Consider the following 25,195-nt stretch of genomic DNA (forward strand, 5'->3'; position numbering starts at 1 on the left):
TTCAGCATGAAAAAAGCATAAAGAAACGCCTAATGGACTAAAGAAATCTTAGTTGACTAAGACTAAAACGACCCTTGTGTTTCACCAGTTGAAACACTGGGGGGGCTTTTAGGTAATCTGAACCCAGCGCAAGGATGATGGAGTTCGCCATTACCAATGAAAGCTACTATATACAGAGGTAATTACTGATATAAATACAATGAATGGCTAATGGAGAAAAATGTCGACCAAAAACAGTATCAAAAAATGGGGTTTGATTTAATGACAATCTTTTATGACTCTAACTTTAAAGCTGTTCAATACGAAATTCAGAGCATTTCTATTGCCTCCACACGGCTCTAAACATGGTGATGGCTGGGCTAGCGGCTCGCAGCTAACGGTGCTATTAGCGCTAACAGCTCTGTCAGCACTGTTGCCGTTATTTACACTTTATTTTGCAACAGTGTTAACCTGGGGAGGAACTGGAGGGTGGGCGCTACGCTTCAACGCCTGTAACCACCGTATAAGCGAGCACAATGCAGACTGGCAGCCATGAGCTAGCCAGGTGAGCACACTCACATGCACTAAAGCGCACACGCGCGGTCAGCCCGGCTTTGTCAACGAAGCACAGGCAAGCTCGGATTACAAAACACACAGAGGGAGATTGACTTCATTCTCTGCTCAGGTAGACATTACTTCTCTACATCTTTACATAGCAAATGGTTGTTTGCTGCTATATTAATGATCTGAATATCATATAGAGCACCTTTAAAATCTAATCCCGGCTACAACAAACTACTTTTTCTATCAATGCTCTCTACTGTGTAATCAGTTAAAACCGGTGATATCAGCGCTCAACATTTGCTCATTTGATACATTTGAAAAATATCTTGAACTAAGACACAAAATGTAGTACTGAGGTTTGAGATTATATTGAGATACTAATTATTTTAGATACAAATTTAGCAACCAGCCTGATACTGACACCTGCTTGTTGAACAATTCTCTTCCTGGAGCTAGAAACAAGCGCAAATACGTCAACCTATTGGCAGAGCTTTCTCTCCTACATTCTTCCTTTTTATGATAAATGAACATATCCGTAGATCTCTGCCGTCACTGTGGGAAGAGAAATGACCTATTCCACTGGGGGAAGTTAACCACAGGCCACCCATCAGAGGATTGGTTAAGAGGAGCGGCTCAAAAATTGATGAGAACAGAGTCAGAGGAGTCGGAGCTGGATATCAGCGAGATCTACTGTCAGGGCGGGTTAAAAAAAGAAGCTCAGGTCAATCGACTTAAGGTGTCCGAGTGTGTGTGCGATGTGTGAGAGTTCATTTACTATTAATCAACAGGTCACACCTACAGTACGTGTAAGGTCAGGACGGATGTAACGATAGAGGCAATTGGAGCGCAGTACAGTAGAGGAGGATCTGAGTCAGAGACAGAAACTCAGTAAGAGCAGGGAAACAATGCAGGGCAGCAGTATGGTGAGCAGTCAGTTTCTTTGATTAAGTCAGCCAACTATGGACATCGGAGATGCGTTGTTCCTTTTCAAATCCTTTTTTGCAAGGGGGGAGTTGCTAACTACTGCTACTATTTCTAGCTTTTTCCTTTTACTTCCAAATGTGGTCTGATCACATTCCAATCACAATGCATTCTGCAAGCATTTAGACCTTGAATTAAGATGTGTTTTTCCCAGTGGGCAACCTCTGGGTCTGAAAAGTGAAGCCAATACTGAAGTGCCGTCAACTTGCATTCTTTCTAACAGCCAGCAGGGGGCGACTCCTCTGGTTGCAAAAAGAAGTCTGATTGTATAGAAGTCTATGAGAAAATGAGTCTACTTCTCACTTGATTTATTACCTCAGTAAATATTGTAAACATGAGTTTATGGTCTCAATCGCTAGTTTCAAGTCTTCTTCAATACAGCATGATGTTAATTTAGTAAATTATGGTCCCATTTAGAGTCATATAGACCATAAAGCAGGGGATGCTTTAGGGCGTGGCTACCTTGTGATTGGCAGGTCGCTACCACGGCGTTGACCGGTCTGGGAGTTGTCAATGTTTTTAGTTTAGAACTTGTGAACAGTGTGTTTTCAGTTCATGAAAGTTCATTGAAACATTTTGGTCACCTAAAAATGTCTTCAGCGTTCGGTCGTACTTAGCTCCACCTGGTTGCAAAAAAACAAGATGGCGACGGCCAAAATGCAGAACTCGAGGCTTCAAAACGGCAGTCCACAGACGGGTGATGTCACGCTGACTTTGTCTACTTCTTCTATAAAGTCTATGGACTTTCCTTATCCAGGTAGGATATCTACATACAAATTGCTTGTCAATGTCAGTTGTAAATGGGGTCTTTAGTGCAAGTAGGTGTGACACACCTCATTTTTTGCAATTCAGGTGGCCAGAGGTGCAAACGCAATACAGGAAAACAGGCTGAGGCAAGATGAATACTGTATTAGTAGGAATACAGTATCCATAGAGTACAGTCTGGTTGCTTGCATGTAGGATAAATGAGAAGATATGGTGGTTTATTTTTAACACAATCTTAAGCATTACAGCTATAATGAATAGAACGGACCCGAAGAGGAAAGAGAAGTTGGAGATAGAGACGACGGGCAAGACAGAGAGAGGGGATCAAATTTTAAAGCGAAACATTTCCTTTCTTTCAGAAGAATTTATCATCCATATTCAAACTGTGCCACACACACACACACACACACACACACACGGACACGTACATCCAAAATGAGAAATGAAAAAGGACAGAAAGGGAGAAAAGAGGAACACAGGGCAAGGCAAAAATGGGAAAATGGGAATGAAGAGTGACAGAGAATCAGGGTGAAGTTATGGGAAAGGAAGTTAAGAGGGAGTTATGAGCAATGAGGATGGAAGGACAGGGTTGGAGGGAGGAATGTAAGAAAATACAGACACAGAACAGAAGAAATATAAAATAAAATATATGACAAGAATGGAGAAGAAAAGAGATGATTTTGGGATGTGAACAAAGACTCAGAAAGGCTAAAAAGGTAGGAGAGGTGATTGCACTTGCGTGTGTGAGCATACAGATCTCCAGTTTGGCTACAAGTGTTTATAAAGTTTCAGCGACTAATCTCCACAGTAGTATCAGGAGTGAAACTAAGCTACCACAGCAGTCGCCTAAAGAATCTTCTGAAGTATCAAAGAAATCTAGGAGAAAACTCTCACACACATCTACACACATCGATATCTCCATCTAAAAAATAATCAGCTACAGAACGTCGCAGATGACAACAAAACTTTCAGGTTTTTTTTGTCTGAGGTAAAAAGTTTCTCTCTGCACTGCGGTGGTTTCTTCTCTGTTGGGAATTCCAGCTTCACTTGACATCCTTTTTTTAAGGACAACGCACGCTGAATGCAGAATATCGTGGCGCAACATGAAAGAGGCAAATGCTTTGATCGCCCCATGAGTGGCTTGGAAATGAAATCATTTCCCCAGTCAGATCACCAACACTTTGGGAACATTAACTTGAAATGGTTGAAACAGACGGGTGACGAGTGATGTTTCAAACACTGAATGAAAGAGAGAGAGAGAGAGAGAGAGAGAGAGAGAGAGAGAGAGAGAGAGCTATACATTTGCACCATTTTCATTTCAATCGTTACATGAAAACTGAAGAAAGAAGGAAGACAGCGGATCTTATAAGCTTATCAATGCAACTGTACCACGCCCCATACTCATTATGTAGGACTAAACAGCAAAAAAGTCCTTTAAGATATTGGCTACCAGTGCAGACTCAAACTCAACAACAGTACAGATACATGGCAGGTACAAAACCATGTTTCTAGGACTTCTTTGATGTCGCTTTTTCGCCGTGTAATACTCGTGTTTTGTGTGAAAGTATTCATGACAAAAACAACAGTTCGAAAAACATACAAAATAATCACACACAAAAAAACACTACCAGTGTGTAATGGCCGTTAAACAAAGAAAAAGCAAGCCTCTTTTTAACTGTGATGGACTGATCCAAGTACTAGAGGGAGAGAGATAAGAAAATTAGCACTAATATCTCCAGCTATACTGACTGTGAACAGACACCAGCAAGAACAATGCAAAGTTCAGCCAAAAACTGACATTACTGACATAAACACACTGAAATTATTCTTTAAGATTTAAGGAATGTAGTTGAGGAAAATAAACAGAAATATAATTACAAATTGGTGTGATGCTGACCTTTATCAGGACACACCTCTATACCCTCTGACATGACTAGGCGTTAGATGAAGGGATACTCAAGCTTGTCGTCTGGTGTGGGGGTATGTGGAACCAAAAAGGTTGTGAACCACAGTGCTGGATTATTAACATTACATTGTAAACCACAGATTAACTTTAAATATCAACAAAAGTAAATAGGGTACATTTTCAACTTCCTGTTAAATCAAACTATACGTGTTGCTTGGTCACTTCTGTGGCTTTACTTCCTGTTTTGCCTCCTGACTTTTCCAGAGAAGTGGGATTCTTGTCTTGCACACAACCCAAGACACAGTTGGACCCACTATGAGTATAATAATAAACATGATCTGTGCCATACATTTTTTTTGCTGTGAGGAAAGATATCTCCCTCTAAGTAGCCACAGCTGCCTGCACTTGAGAGATTGCATGTCAAGGGAGCACCGACGTCAAACGCGGTGGCTGAATCGAGGTGACAGGACGGGCAGATGTCACATTGACAGACAGCAAATCCAAGCGGGCCCCTGATTAAGTTAATGACAGCAGCCATCATTCTAATGGGATTGTGTTGCTTGACAATTGCCGGCGAACACACAAACACCCAGACACAGATGCACACAAACAAACAAACGCTTGCGAAAGCATAGCCAGAGGAGACAAGTTGCCCTGGTGTAAAGAGAAATGCCACCAGTCAGCGAGGCGGCGTCTATCCTGCTTATTTCGAGCACAACAGCAGGCTGAACTGTACAGCTGCGGGGGGTTGCAAATACAGACGATTTTAGAGGGTTGTAAACTGGCACGATGTCTTACAGAGAGTCATCCAAATTCAAGCCTTAAACACTTTGTTTGTGGTGGTGTGATTTTACTATTTCTGTGGATATATACAGGTAAAGTAAGATCCAAATGAAAAGAGGAAGAGATGAAAAAAGCAGCCTCTAGAGTTTATAATGCAAAGTGGTTGCATTTTGACCAAGGGGTGTGATCGAATGGAGAAATTGGTCTACAGAATAGAATGGTTGAAATGCATTTGGTGGAAATGCAGCAGGAAAAAGTCATTATACCAAAGCAGTGACACTGGAAAAAACTAGTTTGTGCGTTTAAGTGTAAATAAGATGATAATCTGACCACAGGTCACAAAACTCTGCTTCTGGGCAGGCTTTACAGGACTCACACTGCTCGGCTATGATATGAAAAGTGAACATGGGTTACTATAAAACCATGGGGTTACTACAGTATGGCAGTATGAGTTGATTATGACCTCCAGAAAAACACCCAGCTTGGTTTAAACAGTGCTGACCAAAGTTTTCATCCACTGTACTACTTGTCCAGTGTTGCTACAATTAACGGGGAAACCATGATGCTGAATGTATTATTACAATGGAGGGTGCAGGTTTAGGTGAAAATGGGTCTACCAAAAACGCCATTAGCAGCATCTCATCCCAAAATAACTAGAATTAATGTAACAGCATATGGAGGTAGAAACTTTTTTTTTATTTACAACAGCCCATAGCAGTGCTGTGTGAACAAGAGGAGAGTGCTGCCTGTTGAATTGTGTACTAAAAGGCCAAGATCTTAATGGATGGGGGGGGGGGTCTGTAATAGGCTTCCAGTCTTTTGTGCGCTGCCTCATGGGAGGTGTGGCTTCTAGTGCACTCATGGACTTCCTACCACTCTCCCTCTACTCATCATCATTTCTCTCTCATACTCATCAGGCCATTCAATTTCTCTCAGACAAAAAGCTATAACCTCTCGCACGATCTCTTACATGCTGCGTGTGTTCGGCCCCTTTCGAATGGAACAAGGGATGGACAGAGAAAAAGAGGGGAGGGATGATAGAAAATGAAGGAAGAGAAAGACAAGGATACTGAAGGTGGTAAGTAAAAGGGAGCTGGGATTCTTTACCGCATAGATTGAAACCTGTGCAGAGGAATATTAGATTAGTGTAGGTCAGGTCAAGAACATTACAGAAGCTGCAGTCGTCCTTTCCCTCCTTCCATTTCAATTCATGATTCAGCTAAGTGGACACAGCCACTATTTATGGTCCCTTATATAAATTGATGGCCATAAAGCTGGATCAACTCCACTTCATTATACAGAACACCAGTTACAGTAGCCGCCACAGGCCGTCTCTTCAATGCTAATGCAGTGACAAGTAAACATACTTTTGAAGAGGAACAAAGAACATCAGCATATGGTGGTTTAGCTTTAAAAAAAAAAAAAGAAATCATCCCTGGCTCCGTCGCTGTTTTCACACTTCCAGCAAACAGCTAAACAACTGGCGTTAACTCGAGCAGGCGACATACACAGCAGATGGTGTTGATCAAATGTAAGAACAGAGACTGTAGTTTAACATCTCTATTCAGCTGCCATCTAGTCACTGAACAGTCGTGTTTCTCTCCCAAAGGTGCGACATGACAACACCAAAAACGAATTGTCCCTCATCCTGCTGGCCGTTATTGGGATGTAAGAAAAACAAAATGCTTGGCTGGATTGATAATCAATGTGAACGTAACTACGGCAACAGGCTGTCAGGCTTTAATTGGATATTTATGGCTCTCGGAGACGGATTGATCGAGACTGGGAGCGCCCGGAGATCCTGATTTAGTTGGCCAAATACTGTTATGTTTAAACTAAGGACAAAATTCCCTGCCACACTATTAAATAGTTGTTGAGATATTTCAGTCTGGACCAAAGTGGTGGACGTATACCCGACTGATCCAACAATGTAGAGCTATTCAGCCAGCATGAATAAAATATTATTTTGTAGATGACATGTTCTATGGTTTGTCAAAAGGTTGTACAGTACTGATTTAACTACAATTGTCTTCCAAGGTCTTTGAATTGTTTAGTCAGCCATTCAACAAGGAAGAGTTCAGCCACATGTGAACACTCAGGAACACTTGAAATTACAAAAAAATGAAAGCATTTGCGTAACCTTTACAGCATTTTCCTTCTGTTCGGTTCAGATAAATGAACCATGAAAGTAGCAGGTATAGATTAGGTATGAGGGCAGAGTCAGTGGTCAAAGGAAAGACAGAGATAAAGTTGAACCTAAACAGAGTAACCTGCGACATTATGTTCTCAAAACAGCAGAAAGTGATACAACACATACACACACACACAATAAAATTGTATATTTTTTGGGCATGTTACAACCCAGACGGGTAACTTTGAATTAAGTCATCTAGCTGGAGGATGTCTGCTCATGTTGGATCAGTACATGGCCTGAAGCGGTGGCTGTGTTCCAGTGTCTGTTCTGACGTGAAATGAGGAGGAGCAGATTGTTTCTGTTTGTTTCCTCGGGCTCTGGGAACTGTGCTAGGAGAGACGGCCTGGATCTGGTCTCGCAAACATTTTATGTTCTTATCTCAAACTAAAAAATGAACAGATTTTAAGTTGATAACAAAGAAAACGCAATAACCAAACTCCTCCACTCCCCCCCAACAAGCAGGGTTGATACAAGATAATGTTGTGTTAGAAGATCACACTCACCTTTAGGGCTTGGGAGCGGTTAGCCAGCAGTTTCTCTATATTCCCAGCAGCTGTCGCCACCAGATCCCTTGCATTGTTGGTCTCCACGCTGAAGTGAGGTCTGTGTTTATGATATATCTGAGTCAATCAGAGGAGAACAGCAGGGGGTCAGAGATCTTAATCAGTTAAGCAGGCGTTCAGACTGAAAACATACTTGCATTAAAAAAGCTTTGTTTTTTTGCAATCAGAAGTGACGCAAGAGGGTGGAGCGAGATACACCCGAACACTGAATAAGATATTTTTCGGCAACCGAAATGTTACAATTAACATTCATGAACTAAAAACACACTGTGAAAGGGTTAAAGTTAAAGTAAAGACAAAAACACGGACAACATCCAGACTGGACAACGGCGTGGTAGCGACCTGTCAATCATACGGTAGCCACGCCCTAAAGCATCCCCTGCTTTATGGTCTATTTGACTCTAAATGAGATCATAATTTACTAAATGAACATCATGCTGTATTGAAGAAGACTTGAAAGTAGAGATTGAGACCATAAACTCATGTTTACAATGTTTACTGAGGTAATAAATCAAGTGAGAAGTAGGGTCATTTTCTCATTGACTTCTATACAATCAGACTTCATTTTGCAACCAGAGGAGTCGCCCCCTGCTGGCTATTAGGAAGAATGCAAGTTTAAGGCACTTCCGCATTGGCTTCACTTTTGCCCACTGGTGCCATCGCAGCAGTCCAGTTTAGAAGAAAGAAGGAGCTGCATGATGATGATAGGTGGATGGGGAAAAGGGAAATGGTCAGGATGCTTACAAATGCTTACAAATCTCCATCCCAAAAATGATGATTTCAACCACTAGTTGACTTTACATAGCCAACATGTAAAATGATAAGTGGTATGTGCTTTCCTAGCATTAAAACTCCCTCAAGTTTTCTCAGTCTCACGACTATCCACAGACTGTATCTGAGGCTAAGAACGTCACCCTGCATCAGCGGTCATCTTTTGTTCTTCATCGGACCTCACTGACCAAAAGCGCAGTGATTTAAAAAAGGAAGCTACATGTCCACTGATTAAATCGCAATGTCAGGTTATGCAACAAGACCATTTACTGTGCTATGGAATATGCTCCAGCAAAAGAAATAAGAAACACAAATGCCAAACAGCCAATTATTTAGCAGCCTAGAGGGATTTCATTGTCCGACATTCAAACCACAGAGCTGAGGCGCGTGCATGTATTTGTCTTCATCCTGCAGGCCTTGTGATGAATTTTGCTTTGGTGCAAGAGCAATATTAAAAGAGTAATATGCCTGACGTTTAGATTTGGATCACGCTATTACGACATATCCAGGAGGATTTTCTTGGAATTTCTATATTTAATCTGTATGTTGGAAGTGTTTTTATGTTATACTGTGGATTTGGGGTGTTTTAGTTGAAAACTGTACAATTCCCAGTGACAAAAGGTACAACTGTGTGCATAAAAATAAAAATTGTGCCTATACCATTAACAATATTAGAAGGCCACATATAATTTGCAAGCTTCTTAACACTCCTCTTTTAAAAATTCTGCATGTTGTGTACAGTGCATATTGTTAAAGGGCGTCCCCAAATGCATCAGCTTCTGTTACAGCAACAGTTTGAGAGGTTTCAGTTACACAAAATATTGCCAAATCTGTTTAATTCTCATTTCTGGCGACAAGTCGTGCCACCGAATCAAACAAAAACATGTTTTGTAATGATTTCAGTGATGCTTTAAAGCCGACTGATTATATTCTGGAAGGGAGCGGGGAGCAAAAGAGCCAGATGCATTATGTCAATCAATGTGGATCTAAAAAGCTTCTTCTCCTTTGTCAGATGTGGGCTTGTGTCTGTGTGTGTGTGTGTGTGTGTGTGTGTGTGTGTGAAAGGACTATGGCCACCACTGTACAGTATAGTCGTGATGGTGATCTTATCTGAGCGTGTACATTGGTCTGGCAGAATGAAATGATGCAACGTTATTTCTAATGAGAAGCTACTATATATAGACCGGTGATGTGCTGTGACAGCTGAGGTCGAGCGAGGAGGGTTAGGGAGCATGTGAGAAACGTAATGACTTAAAATACACGCCATCATTCTTGTCAATACTTAACCCTTGCAATGGGTTTTATTTTAATTGAAATACAATGAATTAAGACAAGAAATCAGCATATACTGAATAGCCACAGTTTGTTTTTGTTTTTTTTACTTTTGTACTACTGGTTAAATTGATTGGTGCAATATGTGGGGGCGCTAAAAATACATTGTTATAGCCTATCATTTATATTTCAACAGGCATAAGGGCAGTTAACCAGCTTAGGGGCTAACGTTAGCCGCCGTTTAGTCCCATTAGTCCCATTTGTGAGCACTCCCTACTGTACATTACTCTGTGAGTCTGTACATTAGTCACTTGAGGTTACAGAACATCTAAATCACTGCGAGTGTTGACAGTTTGTTCATTTGTCTTCTCCACAACTGGACCCATGAAGGAGAAACAGCAAACACTAGCTACACCCCCTTCTTTCTATGGGAGAATAGTGAGTGTGCGGGAGCTTGACATTGGCACAGGTGTCTAAATAAAGCAAACCAAAAGTAACATCTTGTAGGAATCACAACACTAACTGAGCTAGAAAAGGCATCTTGTATCAATGTTTGTACTGTAAGTTATATAATTAGTAGTGCACAACAAGTTGAGAGCACGTCTCCCGTAGGCCTACATAGCTGCACTATCATTATTGCGCCTTATGGCTGGTTCAGACTACACAATATCAGCTCGACGCGGCCGTCGTAGGGCGTTGGCTCAGATCGGGAACGACAATGAGTGTTGTGTGCGATAATCGATCGTTTAATCTCCTGTAGTGTGTTATAGTAGACGACAACTGACGCCGCTTCTGGGACGTATCACGCACGTCGGGAAAGACGACCAGCGATGATTGGTCGGTGGGCCGAAGTGTCGACGAGTATGTCATGCAACGACAAGAATTTATGACTCTCAATCGCCTAATGTGACATAGTGACCATCATAACCAACAAAAATATTGTGTAGTCTGAACCAGACATTACACAAAAAGTGAGGAGAATTGAAATTTCAGTTCAACTTTAACATGCAATCGTTATAAACTTTACTTTTGTTAAAAATTGGTCTAAAAAAACGGAACACAAACAGAAAGTCATGCTTACCTGTATTAGGATGTCCATACCACTGGCTGTGTCTGTTAATGAGATCAACTCTTTTTGCATCTGGTCCACCCATTCCTTTATCCTAAGAACACAAAAAAAAACAATCAATCAGCCAACCGATCCTCATTTGATGGAAAGCTTCGGATTGGCCTGCACAGTCGAATCAAATTTGTTGAGCTGCTCCAATCCCATCCAGTTTGAATACAGCCCACATGATCACATGACCTAAGATTTATTGCTTACTATTACAATATTCTAAAAAAAAAAGCTGTATTGATTCAGGGAGGGAAAGCATGAAATAATAATGTTTAGCCCAGTGAATACATTGCTCTACTCCACATGAGCTGGTGAGAGCTATTCATAGCTGTCAGCGCGAGAGTGTCACATCCTCGGGGGTGAGATGCTGGTTAATGTATTCTTCTGATGAGAAAGAGGACAGAAAGAGGAAAGAGGAAGGGACAGAGAAGAGCACGAGAGACACAAACTTCCATTTATTGGACTTTACACTTTGTTTTATGACTTTAAAACACCTAAGTAGGATCAGAACATATCTTATACAACCAGTAGTATTCTATGACCCCTATGTGAATATCTGTGTGTCCATGAACACATCTAAACTCTCAATTACCAGCATGTCTAAACTGTTATTAATCAACTTTATGCCTTGTAACTTAGCCACGAGGATTTTAAGGATACCAGTTCCTTATACGAACTCCCTGACATTCAGTTCAGTTCAAGTTATGTGTGGGGGCGTGCATGAGTGTACGTGGGGTCGCCGTGACACGGTATCCATCATACGCCTTCACTGTCAAAACACCAATGAATCTGACCCTACAAGCACTGTACAAAGTTATTTGTTTATTTTCAAGGCAGACTTGTTTTACACAAGCGTCCTGATTATGCATTTATTTGCCCTTCAAAAAATATTATTCAACATATTACACTCTTACCAAGAGTTAGGGGAGAGGAGCAAAGGATCTGTCGTGGGCTTTTCACATAGAACGCGGCAACGCCACCACTGCGCTCGGAAACCCAATATTTCCAATGGCTTGCGCACAACGTGTTCTGTGTGAAAGGCCCATCATGCAGTAAATATGAAACTAAAGCACAGGCCTGTTGGCTTATCTAGCTTATTAAACAATGAAAACAGCTAACCTGACTCTGTCACATGCTGACAAAATCTGCCTACCAGCACCCGTAACCTTAAGAAGTGTCATATATACTGTACATCCATGATACGTAATCAACCCTCACCCACGATTGGCCGTGGTTTCAGCGAGAGCAGAGCATACTGCTTATTTTTTCATGAATTTGAAACCTAATTTTATACACTTGGCAAATTATTTTAATCATTCAAATTTGGCTGGGTGGTTAATAACACATTTTTCTGCGGTGAAACAAAACTTTTGCTTTACTTAAGGAGAAGAAATTTCTTCTTAAGAACAGTCGGCGAACAAGGCACAATCTTCTCATCTCATCTCAGCAAGAAAACAAATACGCATATTTTCCCAAAATGTCGATCTATTCCTTTAAACTGACTGAAATCATTGAAATTTTGATATGTTCTGGGTGAGTGTTTTTTTCCTCGTTTGCAAACTTTCATCAAGTGCTGATGTAGAATTTTTTTTCAGCAAAAGCAATTTCCACAGGTAATGAATTTTTAGTGTATTTATTTTTATTGTCTCCTGCTGCTCAACTGCACATAACACACTCTGAACACTCTGTACTGTAAGTACACCTACAGTACAAACCCTCCCACGGCTCCTTTACCACAGCCGATAAAAAATACATGACATAATCCATAAAGAAAATTACCCTTTCTCCCCCACAGTGTTAATTAACCTCTCCACCTTCCGCACACACACTGCTGAGGGGCCTTTGACACATGAACCCTCTCTATATTGTCTTATTTAAAAAATACAGTGTAATGTGAGCGGGGTTAGCTCACCCTGGAAACGTGTATACTGTAGCCACCACATTTAGCCCTCTGAGAGACAGCTGCTTGCGGCTGAGGGCAGATTTAGGATCGGCGTACTGTACTGTCAGCACATAGCGCTTTCAACCCACCATCGTGATCACTTGTATGCACACACATGTATGCACACACACATACTGCAGGTAAATGTGAAAATAAGAGGATGTAATTTCCTACAAATTACTTCAAATTGGACTTTTATTGCTGGTTGCTATGCCTGCTGTAGACTGTCAAGATAAGGTCCACTGGCCATAGAGAGCAGGTGTGTATTTTGTTATGCATGTGACTTTTTCAAATAAGCTCAGTTGGCCTTGAGCAAGAAGGCTGGGCCATTACAACAGGTGTCTAATGTGAAAACTGTGAGTGTGTGTGGTTGGATGGTTATGCTCCATCAAAGAAGAGATGTTCAATGCCACATTCCATTAATAATTCATTAAATGGACTGTATGTAAGTTTTTACACGTGTAAACGCTTTTTAATAGTTTTTTATTGCCAATGTGGGAACAGGTTGTGACCTATAACCTAAAAAATGAGACCGTTCGCAACTTTCTGGGTTTCCTCTTTCAGCCTGTAGACTGCTTTTAATGTGAAGAATGCGTGAAGTTTTTTTCTGAGAAAATCCAACAGATGTGACATCATGCACGCTTGCGAGTTCCTTTACTCTCTTAAGCTCCGCTACAACAAACGACCAGCCCCCACCACAACTCAGACTCCAACACAAACTCCACGGACGCACAAAAAAACTAAGTTATATCTAGTGAAGCCTGTCTTGCAAAACAGGAATATGACCGACGTCGGAGGAAAATAGGATCAACATCGGCCGGGCTATCAGGCGACTCATGGAGAGACCTTCATTTGGTTTTGTGATGGAATAATTGATACACAAGTTAACTTAAGGAAGGAAGAGGTCCCGGAGCTGATGATGTCTTACAAAAGAAGGTTTATTGAAGCTTGATCAAGGAGCAATTGTCAGGTCTCCACATTGAGGTGCTCTCTGCGTGAAGGCCTCACAACTCTGCCCTTCCTTCCTGGTGCTCAGTGTCTTACCCCTTATCATGTTTTGACTTACTCCGTTCCTCTGGCATCTCTGACCCTGGTTGCCCTAGCGACTGGCTCTACGGTCTCCACTACAGACACAGCTGTACAGATAACGGTGGCTCCTCTAGACAGGACTCCAACCCAATAATGTCTACAGAGGGACACTCTGACCTTTCTACCAATAAGAGAGGAATTAATGGAAAATTCCATCACAGGTTTTAGGTATCAAAACGGACCCCGAGCTGGCAAAATTCCTATTGGTTAAGCTCGGCAGGCAGGCTAACATTACTTCCGAGCATGTGAAATATACAGTGATATTGTGGTTTTAGCTGTCAATCAGTTTCGTGTGTGTCGCCTCGCTGTTTTGACGGATGCTCGCTGGCGTCTACGTAGCGCGAGCAACAGGACGCTGACTGTCATCGAGTTAACGGCCACAGGTGTCCCTGTTAAACAAGCAATTTCTGATTCTCACACATAGCCCCTTTAATAAAAAATCTACATTGAGTGTTGCAGAACACACGTTCCAAGTTAAGTTGCATTAGCAACTGGCCATGAACTCTAGACGACACTAATCGTGTTTGCAGAGCTTCTTTGTAGAACCCCAATGAGGAGAGGACAATAAAACATGATCCGGGGAAAGTGCCTAACTACACTAGTTGTGGTAAATTTGTTCCCTCACTTGTCTGCAGCAGCTTGGCGGTTCCTACATGAGGTCAGCTTGTAATAGGATAAAACTCACTGCTAATGACTAATAGTTTGTGCTAGAAATTTTTAAATCTCTCTGATCTTGGTTTTATAAAATCTCTTGGGTAAAAAACAGAACGTTCTGATTACCCATCTTCCTCTTCCTCCAGTAAAGGCTGCAAACATTCCCTGCATTACATCAGGATGTGTGGCTTTCTCAAAAGTGTAGAAAGAGTGTACGTTTCTTTATTAATAGAAGCAGGCTGAGGAAGTGGTCTTTTAATGAAGAAAAGTGCAAAAATAAAAAAAGTACTAAATGAGAGGATGGAAACTAGGAGCAGGACGTGGAAAAATGAGATAGCATCATTATCCCCTCCCATTGCTCAGCTCCTGTTCTGCCCCTCTCTCCTTAGGGAAATTGGAGAGGGGGGGCAACGTGGAACGGAAGGAAGCGTCCGAAATGGCTGGTGAGCCATGTATAGAGCCGCCCGGCTTGTACAGCGGTTGCAGGCTGCAGGGCTGGGAATGAGAGGAGCCACGTGAAACTCAGCCAAGTGTGAGACCTGCTGGCATTACAAGCCTCTTTTCTCTCACACTTGTCTCATCGAGTCATTACTATCAGCCACTTGTGAAGCACGTCGTTTTTCTGACAGGCAAGACCACTTCTTTTGTTCTTTTTATGCCAGTTGTGGTCTCGCACTATACTTGCTTACTTTGAAAAGGTGCAAAAGTCCAATATACTTGTGATTCTACTGCGTGTAAACAACCCTGATGAATAGGCAGTTTAGACCAATAAGTTATTGCATGAGACAAGACTACACAATCACTGGGCTGTTCCCTGGACTTTACTGTTGTGTGTAAAATTGATGGAGTGACCCTTAAATTCAATTATCACAGTATAGCACAAGTTCAGAGAATACTACTCAGCCTATGAAAACGGGTGTATATTGTATTCTGTGGCTCAGGGCGAAGCTTACCAAGTTTAACAGCATTTACCAGACGAGGACGGTCTCGCTACTGAGTTGCATTATGGGAAATGTCAACACACTCCCACTCATCAAATATCGCAGCTTGGTCAGTGGCCCTACGCTTCAATCTATGACGCTCTATGTACCCCTCTAGCATCTGTTTTGGACGTGGCAGAAATGGCGTTACGTAACAAATCTATGGTAAAATAAGTCAACGTTGACTTGGTTTTCACACAAGACAGAAAAGGCAGTCTCCCTTAGTGAAAGTCCTGTGTTTGTTTGACCCGTCAATCCAATCCTCCCACCCGCCCCAACTTCCTCGCTCCTTATACTACGTCAGCTGCTCTGCCCGTCTAGTAATACGTCCCAATATGCGTCCCATAGAGTAGTCTAAAGGGCGCCTTGGTGTGTCGGTATCACACACCGAGGCGCTTGGGAGACTAACCTAGCGTCAGTAGTTGAAGAGTTGGGAGTGAAAACGGGTTGGAAATGTAGGATCCAGTGTTTTTTGAGGGCTTGACCTGTACTTGAGGATATCTCAGGCTCAATATAAACAATTTGTTTTTAATCCATCCCCCAAATTTATGGAAAAAACACAATATTAAATTGCTTGAGTCCCCATTTAAAGAGATGTCCTGAGTGTTGGGGTTTTTGCCATCCTTTTCTTTAGCAACTGCATTGAAACAATAGTCAACAGTTGTCTCATTCTTGTACTTACTTTGCTGCTATGATGTTATTTTTGATCAGTAACTATTTATTAGTAATAACTTGTATTTTATAATGCTTGTTGGAACAAGATTACAGGATTACCCACTCCCCTGGTCACTCTTTGGACTAGCCAGGAAGTTGCCAAAGTAAATGTTATGATGTCAATAACATAAAATAATCCTGACTTTAGTCCTTTATGTGATACAAGCGACTACTACTGCTTGCTGGGAGTCTACAGGAATGGGCCACATGTTGCAGCAGCTTGTGTTTGACCATGTCGGTGACATCTAGTACTGCAAACTCCACTGTGATGCTTCCAGCCAGCAGTGGCTCTCTCAGGATGAAATACAATTAAATAAAAGTGCTTATAGGTCATTCTGCCAGCTGGGAAATATCTGTCAAAGTGCACTACCAAATGTGCATAAAACTTTCAGAAAAAGGCAAGGCTAGCAGTAACAGAAATAGACTTTTCAGACAGCATTCCTGTGCTGAGCTGGAAATGAGCCCTGGTCTTAAACATGGCACACACACTTTGGGCCTGGACGGGTTTCACACTTGTCAAGAGCTGCGATGAGAAGCTCTGATACCTCAGCATGTTGTTTTTTGCGATAGTGAAATGTGACTCGAGGTGCATGCAGTACAGATCACCACGGGTTCACTGACTTTAGAGAGTTGGAGACACACCTGGTTGGAGTTTAGACGAACAGATCATGGTCTGATATGAGGGACTGAAAAGATGACATTAAAATTTCATCAAGTTCTTTTCCATGTCCTCAGTCACAGGCACAAATGTGCCAGCGAGTTAAATGGTGTGAAATTAGATGAGGTGCCGGTGAGCAGTGTCAATATTACTGCAGATAGATAGTGACACACCACAATGCTGCAGACCAATTCAGAAAAACAGACACACAAGACAAAAGACAGTCGTCAGAAGTATGTGAAACTTTCTTAAATTAGCTCATTCCTCAACTAGACCAGTGAGCATGTGTCTTAATTTGTGCTTTACTCAAAGTAGTCCCTCCCCCCTTTGCTTTGGCCTCCATCCCTCTAATGACTGGAAGAGAAGCTGCCTCCGTTAGGCCAGCTGTCACGTGTGTGTGTGTGTGCGTGTGTGTACATGTACATGTGTGTGTGTCAACGTCTGTATGTAACCAGAGCAGTGGGTCTTTCAGAGGCCAGTGGGGGGGGGGTGGCCCAGGGTCAAAGGTCACCAGGACAGGTGCAGCTCCTAATGTAATGAAGTGGGTGTGACCCATTTGTGCATGTGTTATACAACCCACCATTCAAGAGTGATGGACTGGTGCATGACAAAAGCACCGGAGAACAATTTAGAGTATGAACAATTAGCACGGACTATGACTTCTATGCTACACTAATCAATATTTGTAATAATGTTTCCAGCAGCAGCAGCAGGCAGCTGTTTGCAGCGAAAGAGCTCTGATAAACCTGCTGTATATGTTACCTCCCTTTAATCAGCATTATTTGCCACCTTAAAGAAGTGGGAAATAAGGAAAAACTTCTAGGAAAACCCTGACACACCATTAAAAGAAAAACAAGTAGCCTTGTTTTGCCAAACTGTCCAATCAGAGGGGTGAACACAGGGAAGTGATCCCAGAATAGAGAGCATGACTCAGCATTAAAGCACTGCTGCCTTACCTCTGACCACATTTACCCCTCCGGTTGAGCAGCGTGTGACTGAGAGGAGGGGGTTTCTACACTTCAAAACCACAGCCTCTGGCCTTTCGCTGTTGTGCAGCTATTTAATACACTTTAGTTGGGTTAATACACTTGAGGGATGGTCGGCTCAGGAAGTGAATATGCTTCAACACTCAAAAACTATAAACATCAAAGTCTCTTGGGGTCCCGTTCGTCAGGAAACTGTTTAGATTGAAGAATTATTCAAGATCCTTAAAGTAAGAGCAGCTACAACTCACAGTCTGGATTGAATTATTTAAAGGATAATTCTGCTTGAGTACAATTTGGGTCTTATTTTCATTGTTTTGGCCATTATGATCATTCCATCCATAAAAAAAAGATAGAGCAAGAGGCAGCATTTAAAAAAAAAACTATAGAAATTTCTCAACCTTTTTAGCCAACATGCAGAAAGTAGAGGTGGGAATCACCAGAGGCCTCTGGATACAATATCATCACGATACTAAAGTCACAATATGATCTTTTTGCAATTTTAAACATTTTACGATATGCCGAGTATTGCGATAAGATATATTGCGATTTATTACCTTTTTCAACTGTAAATTATGTAGTTTGTCAACATCTGTTTTATATAATAAGATACAATTTTCACTTTGTTCATCTCAGAGTTTTTATTCACATATCTTGAGGTCAGAGGTCAAGCGACCCCTTTTGAAAATGGACATGCCAGTTTTTCCTCGCCAAAATTTAGCGTAACTTTGGAGTGTTATTTAGTGTTCTTCCCGACAAGGTAACGTGACATGGTTGGTCCCAATAGATTCCTTAAGTTTTCTAGTTTTAAATGATAACGTCTTTACTCTAGCTTTAAGACTGATCCCGCTACAACCTCTGAAAACAGAACCCACCCCTAAACAAGACGTCCTTAAAGTACGGTAATTTGAATATCTACGATTCCATGACAACTGAGCATACTCCATCTGCTGAGGAAGATCATGTTATACTATCGAAAGCCCCAGAACAGCTACTGTAGGGACCTCGTGTAGAGACTGTTTTTGTTGAATACCTGAACTGCCAATTGCTACTTAAATGTCATCATGTTTGCAGAATTAATAACTTGAATCCAAAATGATCACTGATGGAATTGACAGCCAAAACTCTGAAAACAAGACCAACGTTGTAATAAACCAGAATTACTTTGACTCGACCTCAAACTGTCCTTGACTATCACTTCATTTCTACTTTTACCTCCATCCAACGTTCAGATAAAAAAGCTCACAGTTGGGCTGTTACAAGGGGGTTTGCGAGAGTTTGTAATCCGACTTGAAAAGACAGTTCCCTGATGGAGTTCATGGACAGAAGAATGGGAAGATTTTACCTTCAAGCCTGTCTTTACTTTCATACCGAACTTATTCCTATATGCTCTTTTCTAGAAAGAAAGCAGCGAGGGGAACTTTAAATAAATACCCTGTAGACTGTATTCTTATGCTTTGGGCTGTCAAAAGTATTGGAACAGTTTGTCATAAAACACTTCTTCACGTCTCGCTGGTTAGCAGGCGGTGGCTGCTTCAAGTCCTCTCATCTCAGCTGAAACTCTTGGTATTAATAGTCTAATGTCATGCAGCGTGCATGCCATATCCTTGATCAACAGGGGAGGAGAAAGGAGTACATTTAGGGAGAAGCGCAGCCGTTTCTTTCACCACGACGACCTTACGCTGTCATTCAGCAGCAGAAGTTTTTAAAGTGTGTATTATTTCTATAGCTTCATAACACGTTTGTTTATTTTCTGTTTCCTTCTGTTTTTACAGAGGGATAAACCTGACACAAAGTAAACACCCTGAGCCGAGTGAAAGACCAGAAAAATAGATCCAGCAACGTTGAACGCTACATCACTCCGACTCAAACGCCAAAAAACGCAGCCTCACGACTGCTCCGAGGCCCCAGCACGCTTTTGAGAATCCAAAGGGCTCAATATCCAATCTCGGAGTTTCCACTCCGGCACCCTCTCTCGTCTTGTAAACATCCTCATGTTTTTACACTCCGAAACCCAGTCTGCGGATCCACATTTGATCTCTTAATACCATCGAAAGCGTCACGGAGGAATCATCCGACAGCAAAATACTCTTTGCTTTATTTTTTTTTCTTTCTCTTCCTTTCCCGTCGCATCATGTTGTGGAGTCGTGGTTTCCAGCACCGGGAGACAGCTTGAAACCTTAAATCCTCCTCTGATAGTAGTAATTTGGGCTTCTAATCTGTTCTTAGAGAGAGACAAGGCTGACACCATTACAGGAAGGAGAATAAAAAAAAGAAAAGATGGGGATGTTTGAGGATGGCAGCTTGGATGTAATTGAGCCACTGGAGGGATAGCTAATAAGAGCTCTGACGACGAAGCAAGGCGTCTAATAAGCAGCGAGCCTGACAGAGCTTTGTGGAAGACGGAACAGTCACTTTCTTTGTGCCTTTTCCCCTCCTTCCTCACACTCCCTTTGTCATTCTTGTGTAAATTCATCACCTATTGCTTCCTTTGATTGCTTGGGTCCATCTCTGCCGATTCTTTCCTCTTCATTTCTTCTGTATTCCCTCTTTCCTTCCACCTCTCTGTTGTGTATAACACTTTATTTTCTTATAGCTTACATTTTCATCTAATGAACACATAATGAAGAGCCTTATTTGCAACCAACCGCTACTCATTTTCATCTCTAAATGAACTCGTAATGTCAGAAACGTCTTTCCTTCGTCCTCCTCCCCTCTCCCCTCCTCTCCCATGTATCACCATGGAGCACAAAAGGAGACAAGTGATGATATCTTCTCCTTTATTGAGGTCAATAACACCATAATTGCAGGCTTCGTAAATGTCTCGCGGCCTCATTATCTCCTATGGCAGGACGTTATTGATATTTCTGCCGCTCTTCTGCCATTTTCGCTCTCAGCGAGTCAGTCGGAGCCTTTTACCGCGGCCCCCTGCCTGGATCTGAAGAGCCGCGTTTAAGTGAAGCCTTGACAACAGTATTTTCGGCGCTCTATCTAGCACTTATGTTTGGGGTGTATTACAGCTGTGCACGAGCCGATGAGACATTGTATGAGATCATTACCAAAATGATGGGGCGGGTGCTGGTGGTGCAATCATGAACTGATAGAGCAGGTGTGGTTACAGGAAGCTGATTTTAGTGGGATTGGTTTATCAGGTGAACTTATGGCCAAAGACAAACAGCTTTGTGTTGACTTGTTTTGCTCAGTTTGAAGCTACACCGCAGGTATTTACTGTATAAAAGACAACAAGCCACACTAGAAAGGTATTTAAAAAAGCTGTTGCTGAATTGCTTTCTCAATTAACCACCATACAAACACATATTTTAGTTTGTTAGCTTTGAATGGAATTTTTCATACTGGTGTCATACTGTGGAACAGTCTTCCACTTAAACGTCAAGTTGACAAAAACAAGAGGGACTTTTAGAGGTCAGATTGGGGCTTTTTTTTAATGGAGTAAGGTTACAGTAAAGGCCCAAACGCCCTGAAGGCGATAAATGACGTGCCCCATTTGATGCATGTCAATTGGTGCTCATATGGCGGAGTGCAGGTATCAGATTTGAAATGCCAACACCACCGAACCATCAGTATTTTAGGATAAGTTCATTTGTCATTTTAAATAAATGAAAGGGACAGTAGTATAATTTGTTGGGCCTGTCAATCACATGATTGTCCATAGTTAATCATGACTAATCGAAAATGAATCACACATTTTTTATCTGTTAAAAAATGTACCTTAAAGGGAGATTTGTCAAGTATTTAATACTCTTATCAACAAGGGAGTGGGCAAATATGCTTGCTTTATGCAAGTGTATGTATATATTTATTATTGCAAGTCAATGAACAACATATGACAATTATTGTCCAGAAACTGGATAACTGAACTGAATACTGCATTTAGCATAAAAAAAATATGCTCAATCACAACATGGCAAACTCAGCAAACAACAGCTGTCAGTGTGTCAGTGTGCTGACTCGACTAGGACTTGCCCCAAACTGCATGTGATTATCATAAAGTGGGCATGTCTGTAAAGGGGAGACTCGTGGGTACCCATAGAACCCATTTTCATTCACATATCTTGAGGTCAGAGGTCAAGGGACCCCTTTGAAAATGGCCATGACCAATGGCCAAAATTTAGCATAAGTTTGGAGCGGTTATTTAGCCATTCATTGATTTATCCATTCACAATAATTCACATTCCAAGAAATGTCTATTAATAAAGTCCGACCTGGCCATGTGGTTACAGTCTGTCCGCTGCCACAGAGGGCCGGGGGTCAGACTCTCTCCCCCCTACCCTTGCCCACGTTTGACCTCACACTCTGGGCCGCGGCTCGCTGGGACTGACTCGCCGTCCCCCTAGCGCCAAGTCGGCCTCGTCCACACCCTCCATGTCAAAAGGCATATACGTCCTGACAGAGCTAACAGCTCCCATTGTATCACCTCTCCCAGCAGGTGTCTGGACACATTAACTCGGAGGGAACAGAATTGTTGTGACACCTGCAAGTGTTTGTACTCGCTGCGGAGCAATCGCACCTGCTGGGGGGATTCGAGCACAATACTAAAGAACGACAACAGCGGATAATTAATATTATACCTCCCGTGTGTGCACAAGAATATGGGTCAAGTTGGCAACTAATTCCTTCATGAAATGTCCAGGACAAAGAAATAATGACTGATGTCATTATCAAGTCAAGTAATGGATTAAATATCTAAAATAAAGCTTGTAAAAATGGAAACATGGCACTTTTTCCTCACACTGTGATATAATTTAAAGTATTTTCAGTCCCTTAGTCTTTCAAATTATTATAGAAAATAATTAAATGTTATTTTATTAAACAATTTGACTGTTTCTCCCCCTCTTGCTCACCCTCGCCCCTCCAGCTGTCTTTCTATCTGCTACATGTCATTTTGAACTCTGCTCAAATGACTAAACCTCCACATGCCTGTCACCTTCACACTTTCTGAGCAACCTCTCTACCCATCCATCCATACATCAATCCGACCATTTTGCCTCACCACACACACAATTCTCGGACGTACGATGTGTATAAAGAGAGAGATTAGAGAGGCCCCCCCCCCGGCCAAAATGTCCAATTAACGTCAATCTCGACGCCTACACGAGCAGACTACTGTTAGTGCTGTACTGAGTACTAGTCTCCCTGATGGCTACGCACACTGTCCACTGTAGTGTAGTAGTGTAGTGTAGTCTGGCATTAACAGCTCTTACGCGCCAATACGACTCCATTAAGGGGCTCAGGGGAAGCCATCACGGGTCCACTTTTCTCTGCGTCTCTCAAAATATTACACATCAGACGGGCTTGTGGTGTCTCACAAGAGGTATTTGAAGCACTTAAAGCTGGGGTAGGCAGTTTTCTGGAAAAGGCGAAAGACTAGAATTACCGCCCCGTGATTGTAAGCCTTCACCAACCACCCAAGTTACAGTCTACATCCATGTCTGTCCAAACTGTCATCACTTTGTCATTTTATCCTGTTAGATATTTCTGTGAAATTGTTATAATCAGCATATGAATTCTTAAGTTATCTCCAAAAACGTGTTTTGTGAGGTCACAGTGACCTTTGACCACCGAAATCTAATCAGTTCATCCTTGAGTCCAAGTGGATGTGTTGCCAAATTTGAAGGAACTCCCTCAAGGCGTTCCTGAGGTATCGCGCTCACGAGAAAAAGGTCTGGATGAACGGATGGACAACCCGAAAACATAATGCGTCCAGCCACGGCTGTCACTGGCGTGGAGTCGTAAAAACACCAGCATTTGAAAATACATCCGTCCTCCTGCAGCTCTCCTCTGTCCTAAGCCCCTCCCACCAGACAAGCTTCATACAGTTACCAGTAGTACTAGTCATTCATTTCAAACATTATCCCGATGGTGAAAAAAAAATCGGAAATCGATCGAAATAAGCTTTCAATTTAGACCTTTGAAATCAGACGCAAGATCGGCGATTCTCCCATCAGAAGAAAAAAAGAACTTCAAGGATGACACAGGGTAGCGTACCAGTAGCCTGCAGATAACTCGGTAGTCTAACAGCCATCAGAGCTGAACAAAATCAACTTGTGACGTTAAAATCAAAATGTCTATGAGCCCCAACAGTTGCACTATTTTCTCAACCCAACGGACAAATATGTGATCGTGAACTTAAAAGACAAGAGAAAACAGCCACAAAAACTTGGCGTGACAACAGGCAATATGAGCCACAGGGATTGATTTTAAACTTTCAGTCACACACACAACCTCTTTCTTCAAATATTCTCTCCTCCTTTATCTCTACTACTTCTTCTCTTCTGTATCTTGTTTTACGTTGTTGTACAAAAGCCTTATCACTAAATAAACAATGAAATAAGGAAGGAAAGACACACGCCTGATTTACAACACAGCCTTAAAAACTACACTTCCCCGTGCTTTATATTACATTATACAGATGTGCTTCCTGTACAGGAGAGGGCTCCCGACCAAACAGCTGTTAGCTATTCCCGAGGTTGCCTGGGCAACGCTGCAATGGAAAATTCTCGGGAATTTCCATGTGGCAACGGATTGTGGGGGAAGTAATACAGCACCGGGGGTTGCTCCGTTACTCCCAGTTTTTCTTTACAGGGCAGGGGGGACATGATGACTTTTTTCTCATAAGGAATTCATGAGAAACTTAAACCAGACACTGAAGGAACACTCTCATAAACAACGAGTCCGCACAATACGAGCGGAGGGGAGATTTATGGGAAGCCCCCTGTCACGCTACACCCCTCTGTCCTGTATCTTTACCAACATCTGAGGCTTGCCTAAATATAGCCAGGGTTGAGATTGGGGCAAAGGGGAGGGAGTGGGACAGAAGGAGAGAAAAAGTGGGAAAAGAGGGATAAAGATAAACTGTGAGAGAGGGTGAAAGAAAAGTGAGAGTGGAGAGCAAACAGTATCCATGGGCACAGATCGTGCACCCTTGCATGTAACAGATATAACCCGCCAGCTGCTTGACTCAAGGCATGCCTCCTGAAATATACCTGCTAGCACCAACTCTCTGGGGGCCGAGAGGTGCAAATCACAGCCAAGGAAACCCGATATAAGCCCGAGCTGATCATTTCCACGATCTGCTCATTACATTTGAGTCATCCTCTTCAAAAACCTCCCCGTATTATCAGCGTCGTAATCCAAGTTAGATTTGACACTGGAATCAAAGTCGAAGGAAAAATCGAATTTATCAACTTTAATTCCTTGATTATATTAGATGAGATATTTTAAATCCCTTCGTCTCTCCCAAAGCAAAGAAACAAGATCAA

General features: G+C 42.1%; 1 protein-coding gene across 2 annotated transcripts in view; it reads right to left on the minus strand.

Annotated features, from left to right (window-relative positions):
- The window catches only part of cacna2d1a (calcium channel, voltage-dependent, alpha 2/delta subunit 1a), a 104,615-nt gene that overhangs the window by 73,761 nt on the left and 5,659 nt on the right, over positions 1-25,195 (minus strand). For both annotated transcript variants that reach the window (XM_037760115.1, XM_037760114.1), the window contains exons 2-3: positions 10,860-10,941; positions 7,676-7,792 (exon numbers count right to left, since the gene is read on the minus strand). In XM_037760115.1, coding sequence (XP_037616043.1) covers positions 7,676-7,792; positions 10,860-10,941 — 199 coding nt within the window. The remainder of the gene's footprint in view (positions 1-7,675; positions 7,793-10,859; positions 10,942-25,195) is intronic.

Source organism: Sebastes umbrosus, chromosome 23, assembly GCF_015220745.1.
Source record: "Sebastes umbrosus isolate fSebUmb1 chromosome 23, fSebUmb1.pri, whole genome shotgun sequence".
NCBI classification, from domain to species: domain Eukaryota; kingdom Metazoa; phylum Chordata; class Actinopteri; order Perciformes; family Sebastidae; genus Sebastes; species Sebastes umbrosus.